General features: G+C 41.9%; 1 protein-coding gene across 1 annotated transcript in view; it reads right to left on the bottom strand.

Annotated features, from left to right (window-relative positions):
* The window catches only part of slc5a1 (solute carrier family 5 member 1), a gene marked incomplete at its 3' end in the record, with an annotated part of 11,805 nt that extends 5,499 nt beyond the window's left edge, over positions 1-6,306 (bottom strand). Inside the window, 9 exon segments of the mRNA XM_080017774.1 lie at positions 422-531; positions 534-629; positions 702-782; positions 1,316-1,421; positions 1,560-1,664; positions 1,756-1,815; positions 1,964-2,068; positions 2,357-2,428; positions 6,244-6,306. Coding sequence (XP_079873900.1) covers positions 422-531; positions 534-629; positions 702-782; positions 1,316-1,421; positions 1,560-1,664; positions 1,756-1,815; positions 1,964-2,068; positions 2,357-2,425 — 732 coding nt within the window. The 5' untranslated portion in view covers positions 2,426-2,428; positions 6,244-6,306.
* Between the last annotated feature and the right edge of the window lie 3,931 nt (positions 6,307-10,237).

Raw genomic sequence — 10,237 nt, 5'->3', positions numbered from 1 at the left:
AGTTGTTTTTTTTCGTGAGGCGGGTCAATGTATGAGGTCGTCGATCCTATCTGGATCCCCGGGAGCGGGAGCCCCTTTCTTCTCAGGGGCGGTTTGACCATCGATCGCACTTGTCAATCCATGGCGGCGGTGCGGTTTCTAGGGCTTCCTATAGCGGCGGCCACTTGTCCGTCAGCGTCCGATTTTGCCGATCACGCCCGTTTTTCTCCCGCGCGAGACGGGGTGAACCCGCGTATATTTCTGCGGGGTCACTCGCGGTCCGGAGCATGTTATCCATACCCGCCAAATATTCCGATAGTCGCTTTGATTCATTGGTAGAGGGTCACCATACGTAGCACATCCCAACATAAACACTGTTCGCAGCGTTGCAGCGATGCCCCTCACACACTTTAAATGTCCGAACAGTGAATAAATGTGTCACCTGGTCGGTGCACCAGTACCAGGTGGCCTGGATGGTGAGTCCAAACACCAGGCCGGGCCACGGCAGGTCCCCGGTCAGCGCGCTCCGGAAGATGTGGAAGGAATCGGCGCGGGCAGGTAGCACGACTCGCTGATGTTGCCGGTGACGTAGGGGACGGCCTCCATGTAGCGCTGCTGGAAGTTCTCGTAGCCCCCCACCTTGCCGAAAGCTGAGGAGACGGAGGGCATCAGCCGGACGAAATGCGAGAGTCAACCGTAAAGAAAGCGAATGAAGGTGTTACCGTAGCCCATGAGGATGAAGGACCCGACGACCATGATGACGGTCTGCAGGGTGTCCGTGTAGATCACCGCCGCCAGTCCGCCTGGGATCCGTTGTGGGGTGAACACGGCGGGAGAAATAAGCCGTGAAATGCAAACACCGGTGTGGAGACCTCACCAAAATGACGACGTGCAGCATATTACGCTTCCAACAAATACCATTGCAATCGTGCCTACGATACCAAAATTAGGGCTTGGGAAAAGAAAAACAAGGATTACGTAAGCGCCCTTGAACCGGCCGTTTGATGACACGGGGGTCCGGGCGTAGACGCGTCGTTACAGAACAATAACAGAAGGCCACCCGCGTGTTATCGCGGTGCGGGGGTAATTAACCGTAACGCGGAGCAGATAAGACTCGAGTCGCGAGAGCCGAGACTCAAGTCCTCCAACACGGAAGACCCTTCTAAGCCATATAGTGTCGGAAGAAAGACTTTACCCTCCCAGCAAGACACCGTTCACTGAGCGGATAAGCGGTTTATGGCGAATGGGTTTATGGCAAAACGCCGGGCTGTGATTTCCAGTGAAAACAAAAACCAGGAGGTCTCTCTGCGGCGAATCCACAACCCGAAGCAGAGACCTGTGACGGTGTACAGGGCCGTGATGAGCAGCAGCAGCACCACCGCCACGTAGATGTTGAGTCCCAGGGCCTGGTTGATGAAGATGGCGCCAGAAAACATGTCCGCCTGGGGAGAGGGCAGGGGAGGGGGGCAAAGAACAGATCTGTTTCCATCCACACCGGGATGGGGCGGCGAAAGGGGGCGTCAGGCCGAGACCTTTCCGTAAAGGGCGGCGTCGCCTCCCTCACTTCCGGAATGACTTACTGAGATTTTGGTGAAAACGTAGAGGAAAAGCGACAGCACAGAGAGGTAGATGCGAATCCGTTGCCCCCCGAACCTTTTCTTCAGATACTCCGGCATCGTCACCACCTACGACACGCGGGGAGATTGGGGTCGGCCACGATCAAAACACGCACGTTTAGAGGCTGATAGCGGTTCGGACGGAGTTATCTTTCCATACCCCGGCTTTGATATAGATCGGCACAAAGAGCCATCCCAGAATAACCACCACGACAAGGGCCTGAAACACAGACAAACAAGGATGTTAACGTTGAGATCATAAGGGTAAGATAAGGGTCGACGCCCGAAGGAGTCAGAGGTTAGACCCACACGTGTGTGATAGAGGTGATAGACAGGCCATAATAAGTGCTTCTGAGGTGGCCACTCACGTTCCACTCGAATCCGCCGATGGCGATCCCCGCCGCGGCCGCCGTCCCGGCGAGGCCCACGAAGTGGCCGCTGCCGATGTTGCTGGCGAAGAGCGACGCTCCAATCTGTTTTTCATTTTTTTATTTATTTTTTTTTATTTTCAATAAACAACATGCGCGGAAAAAGTACAACGTGTGAATCTTTCAAGCAAAGAGGAGCAAAAAAACAAATGAACAGCCGAGCGCACAAACAAGGTTTCATGGTTTGAATAAAGTAATTAGCTGTCGGTTGATGAACGTGTCAGTGATGGTAAGGCAGCAGTAACCGTGACGCATCTTGAGGTCATGGAATAAGACGAGGCCAAAACCTGACAACGCGGAGACGCCCCCAAGCACCAGGAGAGAGACACCCACCGGCCACCACACCATGCTCCGCCCGGCCAGGAAGAAGCCCCCAACGGTGGAGCGGTTGGTGCGGACCATGGCCTGCCAGGACGGAGGGAGAGAGGTTTTTTTTAATTGATTCCGTCGACGTCACGCGCGCGGTGCTCAGCCTCGGCCCGCCGGCGTCTGTCACGCTGGACGACGCGGCGACGGGCAGCGCCGCGTCCACGCCAGGGTTCTCGTTTGGGGAATGTACTTTTGAGGTGAGAAATTGGAAATGTGATTGTGGAGTGGATTCATTTCTATGTAATCGAATACTAACAGTACAACTTCTACTAATACTACCAACACTCTAACTTCTACTAATACTGCTACTACTAATACTAACACTAACACCAACACCACAACTTCTACTACTACAACTACTACTACTACTAGTAGTACTATTACTACTACTAATAATAATTATTATAATAATACTAACACTACAACTTCTACTACTACTAATACTAACACCACAACTTCTACTACTACAACTACTAATACTACTAACACTAACACTCCAACTTCTACTACTACTACTACCACTACTACTACTACTACTACTACAACTACTACTACTACTACTAATACTAACACTACAACTTTGACTACTACTACTACAACTTCTTATACTACTACTACTACTACAACAACTACTACTACTACTACTACTACTACTACTACTACTAGTAATACTAACACCACAACTTCTATGACTACAACTACTACTACTACTAATACTAACACTACAATTTCATATACTACTACTACTACTACTACTACTACTACTAATGATAATAATAATAATAATAATACTAATACAAACACAACAACTTCTACTACTGCAACTACTACTACTACTAATACTACTACTACAACTACTACTAATACTAATACTAACACCACAACTTCTACAACTACAACTACTACTACTACTACTAATACTAACACTACAACTTCTTATACTATTACTACTACTAATGCAAATACTACTACTACTACAACTTATACTACTACAAGAACTACTACTACTACTACTACTACAACTACTACTACCACTACTTCTGCTAATAATAATACTAACACTACAACTTCTATTACTACTACTACTACTAATGCAAATACTACTACTACTACAACTTATACTACTACAACAACAACTACTACTACTACTACTACAACTACTACTACCACTACTTCTGCTAATAATAATACTAACACTACGACTTCTACTACTACTACTACTACTGTTACAGAAATGAAGGGGAGGCTTTAATCTGCAGTTTGTCAGTGGGTGGTTTTGAATAGAGAGGCAGACAGACGCTGGTTTTGACTTGGACAAGTGTGGGCTCAGGGATGTGCTCTGGGGCAGCTCCCTGAGTCCAACAGTTTATTTCCAGGGAGTCGGAGAATATGTTGTGAGTTTGAAGTCACAGATACAGAGAATATGCAGTCAGCTTGACCTCAAAGGTTCAGAGAATAATTGGTCAGGTCAAGATAGGGCAAGCTTTGAGGATGGGGCAAGCATTTCGGCAGGAACCAAGGGAGAACACAAACTAAGAGGTATGTGAGAGAATGAGCCCTGAATGCTGAAATAAAGGTGCTGTACAGTATGTAAGAGAATGAACCATGTGTGCTGAAATAAAGGTACTGTCTATGAGAGAATGAACCCTGTGTGCTAAAATGAAGGTGCTGTACAGTATGTGAGAGAATGAACCCTGTGTGCTGAAATGAAGGTGCTGTACAGTATGTAAGAGAATGAACCATGTGTGCTGAAATAAAGGTACTGTCTATGAGAGAATGAACCCTGTGTGCTAAAATTAAGGTGCTGTACAGTATGTGAGAGAATGAACCCTGTGTGCTAAAATGAAGGTGCTGTACAGTATGTAAGAGAATGAACAATGTGTGCTGAAATAAAGGTACTGTACAGTATGTGAGAGAATGAACAATGTGTGCTGAAATAAAGGTACTGTACAGTATGTGAGAGAATGAACCATGTGTGCTGAAATAAAGGTACTGTATGTGAGGCTACATGAGGTTGTGTTCTTCATTATGTGTGTGCATACATGTTTATGTGATTTCATGGGTTTAGATATATTATTACACTACTACTACAACTACTACTAATACTAATACTAATACTAACACCACAACTTCTACGAGTACAACTACTACAACTTCTAATACTACTACTACTACTCCAATTACTACTACTACTACTACTACAACTACAACTACTACTACTAATACTAATACTAACACTACAACTTCTAATACTACTACTACTAATACTAACACTACTACTTCTACTACTACTACTACTACTACTACTACAACTACTACTAATACTACTTATACTAACACCACAACTTCTACTACTTAAATTACTACTTCTACTACTAATACTAACACTCCAACTTATACTACTACTACTACTACTACTACTACTACTAGTAGTAATACTACTAATGCTACTACTACTAATACTAAAACCACAACTTCTACTATTACTACTAATACTACAAATACTACTACTATTTATACTAACACCACACCTTCTACTACTACAACTACTAATACTACTACTATTCACACTCCAACTTCTACCACTACTACTATTACTAGTACTACTGCTAATACTACTACTACTAATACCACAACTTCTTCTACTACTACTACTACTAATACAAACACCACAACTTCTACTACTACGACTACTAATACTACTACTACTCACATTCCAACTTCTACCACTACTACTACGACAACTACTAATAATAATTTTACTGCTACTACTACTAATACCACAACTTCTACTACTACTACTACTACTACTAATAATAATAATAATACTAACACCACAACTTCTACTACTAATACTACTAATACTAACACCACACCTCTACTACTACAACTACTACTAATACTACTATTAATACTACTGCTACTACTACTACTACTACTACCACTACTATTACTGCTACTACTACTACTACTAATACTACTACTAATACTACTACTAAGGCTTATAACCAAGTCAAGGCGTAGCTGCCACATCACCCTGATTCGTCCTTGCACTTGCTGCCAATGAAATTCAGAATTCATTTTACGATTATTTTAATGACTTTTAAAGCACCAATACGGTCAGGCCTCATATATCACTGAGCTTTTAAAACTGTACCGCACCACTCTGATCAAGGGTTTCTGGTGCTTTTACTTACATACTTACTTACTTACTTACTTGTTTACTTACTACTACTACTACTACTTCTACTACTACTACTGTTACTACTACTACTACTACTACTACTACTACTACTGCTACAAAGATAATAATACTAATACTAATACTAATACTAATACTAATACCAATACTAATAATAATCATAATAATAATAATAATAATAATAACGAAACATATCCTAACTCAATGATAACACGCCAGATTGTCTTGCACTTTTCTATTTACATTGTATGTAAAAACAAAAAGATGAAAAAACAGACGACAGATACAATTATCAGAGATACAACAGAGTAGCAGAGCAAAAGCACAATAAAAAAAAAAATGAATAAAGAAACAATAAAAAAGGGGAGATAAAAACAATAAATCACAGCCGTCGACCTTACGGATGTCTTACTATCTCAGTAATTCTTTGAAGAAATGCATTTATTTTGCATGGTTTTCTGTCAGTTATTATTTATGCTTCACACATGCTTTCTCTCACTGTGCATTTCCATAATAATACAAATTCCTGCTTAATAACCAGGATTCAACTATAGTAAACCTGTCTAAACAAACCGGTTAGGAATTAACTAGGGAAGAAGCACAACGCTCAAGGATTTACACGGCAGGCTGAAGGGTTTGAGAAACTCACCCATATTCCCACAGCCAGGACGACCAAAAAGTAAATCACGATGACAGATATATCTGGTGCATTGTTGAGGATCGCCGTGGAGCTCCTCTCATGACTCCTGGTGAGGGAGAACCCAAAATATTCCCCGGCCATTTCTCTTGAGTCACTGCTCTGAATAGATCACCTGTGCAGGCTCTTATGTACCTCTGGCCCGGGCAGGGTGAGGGGTGTGTGTGCGTGTGTGTGCGTGTGTGTGTGTGTGTGCGTGCGTGTGTGTGTTCAAGTTCAAGAGATTATTCGTCACATACATATACATACGGTCATACATATATGCAGTGAAATGTCATGACACCCGGTGATTACGCACAACAAGCTCTATAAGCTCTAAAAATACTAAAAAATACCAAGATGTGCATAATCGACACAAGGTGCCCGCGCAGGCAGCCGCAAGGGGAGGCGCCACAATCGCGATTCTGGGTTCTATAATTATATAATAGAATTAATTGACTGTGCGTGTGTGTGAGAGAGAGGGAGAGAGAGAGAGAAAGAGACATACAAGACACAAAGAGAATAATTTGTTTTTGAGTGTGTGGGTGTGCCATTTTTATTTAGTGAGTGTTGCATACAATAAAAATGTGAAAGCCTACAGTCAATACAGACGTTAATTATCAACCAACGAGGAAATGCCGAGGTTAAAAGAAGTGCTCTAGTAGCTGGAACGTCCTACACATTAACCCCCATTATCGAGACAACAGTATCAAAGCTCGGTTCAAGTGAAAATGAATCTGTAAATGTAATTCGATTTTTCAATTCAAATTGCAATTACCACGGAATTGGCTTTCTTCATCATTACATCAAATACATTTTCACATCAAATATCACAGGGAATGAACGTGACCGCTAAACATAGAACAGTGTAATTATCGACTATTCTATACTCCATATTCTCTCTACTCTCTATCAAATTTTACTTTATGTAAATATTTTTGGATGATCGCATTAAACTGGTAGATTCAATGACCTCCCGCGGCCCGACCGCAGAACCTTCACGGCTCACCCGGGGGCCGCAGCCCACCCTTTGGGAAACTCTGATCTAAAGGAATAAAACTGAAGCTAATTCAAGCCTCTTTGCAGATTCATTCCAGTAGAACGAGCCGTGATGAATGGACTCAATTGGATTAGAGGTCCAGGATGTTATGGCAGTAATCCTTTGTATATAAATACAGAGATGCGGATGCCTTCTGGTTGTTACTGATGACCATCCAAACATTTATATATACGGTAACCGACACTGATGGGTGCAGTAGTTGTCATGAGTGATAACTCAAATAGCAGCATTGTGAAGTACAGAAATCACAGCGGTATACACCATGAGTTTCAAAAATAAATATTACAATGAGAAACTGTGACTCATCACTGGTTTCCGGGGACGTGGCTTGGATGTTTGACTCATTCTTGAGTTTAGAAACAACATTTAATCAACACATTTGCCCTTTCCCCGGCACCCAAAGTGAATTCTACGCATTCTCCGTCGCTGCACACAGTGTTGTGCCATTTGTTAATCATTACTGGAACTCAAAGGATGGAAATGAGTGAGACGGACCATCCCCATCCACCATCCAACACCACCACAGCTGTTATTATTATTATTATTATTATTATTATTATTATTATTATTATTATTATTTATTTGTAGTATTATTAGTATGAATAATAATAAGAATTATTATTATTATTGTTTATTATTATTATTATTATTAATATTAATATTATTTATTATTATACATTTTATCTGATTGATTGAATCATGATCAACTTTTAAAAAATATCACATAAAAAAAAGTCTCATGGTACCGTGGCCTCTCTTTGAGGTTACTAAAAAGCATTTTTCTGCCGACTCATAGATGCTTTGAAAGCTGATGTTATCAAGAAAGATGGGCGGGTGTAGCCTACATAGTCCACACCATGGGACAAAACTAAATTTCGTGATCTGTTTGGATGCACTGAAACTAAATTCGGATTGTCATTTTTGGCGGCCCACGCCAGAAAATATTCATAAATGTGCTGGCCCGCCGGCTCTCTAAACCGTCATCTTGAAATGTGGGCTTGGTTTTTGGCTCCCCGCTACAGTCAACGTTGACGTATGTTATTATTTTGGTTCTTTTTCTGTCTCCCCTGTCCTGGCCGCCTTGGAAACATGACAATTTAAAAATATCACTTTATCTCCTCAATGGCATTCGAGCGATACAGGGTACACACAGGAATTCTCAATAATCAACATATATTCGTACTTTTAATAATGAAATTATTAGATCAGATGTTATTAATTTCCAGACCTTGTTTATGTATTGTCTGGGTAGCACTGCTAAAATAAAACGTCTCATTTGGGTGTGGGAGCTACGGCGCCATCGAGTCTCCTGCCATGCAGCAGTTCACTTATGGAGAAATCCATTTGATGGTCGCTTAAAAGTGCCGATCCCGGTAGTTAGTGAAGCACGGCAAGTTGGGTGCAAGTCGCGTTTTTAAACAGAGAACCGAATCAACAAAGTTGTCCCTCGCAGTCTGTGTGTACCCTTGGTTGGGCCCGAACGGAAAACGCTGAAGAAAAGCGTGCGCCACGTGCGTTGGGCCGACTTCCGCCGGCGTCTGGAGGCTCGTTCCAACATTTATTTGAAAAAAAAACAAAACAAAAAAAAAAACCCCAGTATCGAATGTGTTTGTAGGACGCACACGATATTATGTATTTTAAAATTAAAACAAAAAAAATCGTTGTCTTTTAACGCAGTCTTTAAATGGACACACTTTGAAATCTAATGCACTTGTGCAGGCAAAGAAGCTGTCCAGTCAGTCTTGTTTTTATAAGCGGGGGTTTATTTATTGTGACATCTATTGATATGAATTATATGTATCATTAATTATATTTATTTTTAATATATATGTATTTATTAAGTGTGGCTCCAAGGTTTGACAGGCCGTTAGAAGGCTGCCTGTCCGTGCTGTGGGAGTCGTCTCTGGGGTGCTGTCTGCGTGGATCCTTCAGTGATCGCTCCGTCAGCTTTGCATCGACTCTGGTCTTCAGTCTTCGACTCCTCTTGGTTTCCTGACGCATGATATTTACAACTTTTACGATGATTAAACGGACCTTATCGACTGCGCAAGTATCGCCGTTTATTGTACACTCATAAGAGCATTCCATGGGATCTGTTGATTGTCCCTGTCGCAAACACGCTAATTCCCTCGATTGACTACGATAATGTAGGGACGAAATGGATTTTGGAGCCCCCACCCTGCACCTGTCATCACAACGCTTCGGCTCAGAAAAAAAACATGATCTGCTTTTGAAATGTGGTGGTATTCCATATTATATCTCATTTTGTTCAACAAAAAGCAGAACATAGAGCAACAAATAAAAGTACTTTTGATTATTCATTTACAGTAGCTTGATTTAAAAAATATATATATATTTAACCACCAGGTGGCAGAGCACTGTTTGCAGCACTGCATGAAAGGGACAAGAATAAATTAATCGTTCTGGAATATTCTTCAATAGTTAAAAAAAAAAAAAAAAGTTTAATCTTTAAACTATATTGTATTTCTGGGCTCGTTGCTATGTGACCAGGGTCCTATGTTCCCCAGATTTATATGGTACATAATGGGAACATGACAAAAGGTTTGACCTTTCACTGCATATATGTACGAAAGTATTTAGTATGTGACGAATAAGCCTCTTGAAAAGGTACTGTGTTCCCAGGTTCCTATGTTCCCCATATTTATTTGGCACATAATGGGAACAGGACAAAGGGTCCTGTGTTCCCCAGTTCTGTATTCGCTTAATATGACATGGGCTATCGTGGGAAGGGTTAGGGTTTAGGGTTAGAATATTGAACGGGGGACCCTGGGAACATAGGGCCATGGGAATGTAGTACCTTGGAAACATAGGACACTGGGAACATAGGACCTTTGGAACTTAGTACCCTGGAAACATTGGACCCTGGGAACATAGGGCCCTGGGAAC

This window comes from Zeus faber (assembly GCF_960531495.2).
Source record: "Zeus faber genome assembly, chromosome: 17".
In the NCBI taxonomy this organism is placed as follows: Eukaryota; Metazoa; Chordata; class Actinopteri; order Zeiformes; family Zeidae; genus Zeus; species Zeus faber.
Note: the sequence above shows the minus strand (reverse complement) of the source record. Positions and strands in the feature narration are given on the sequence as shown.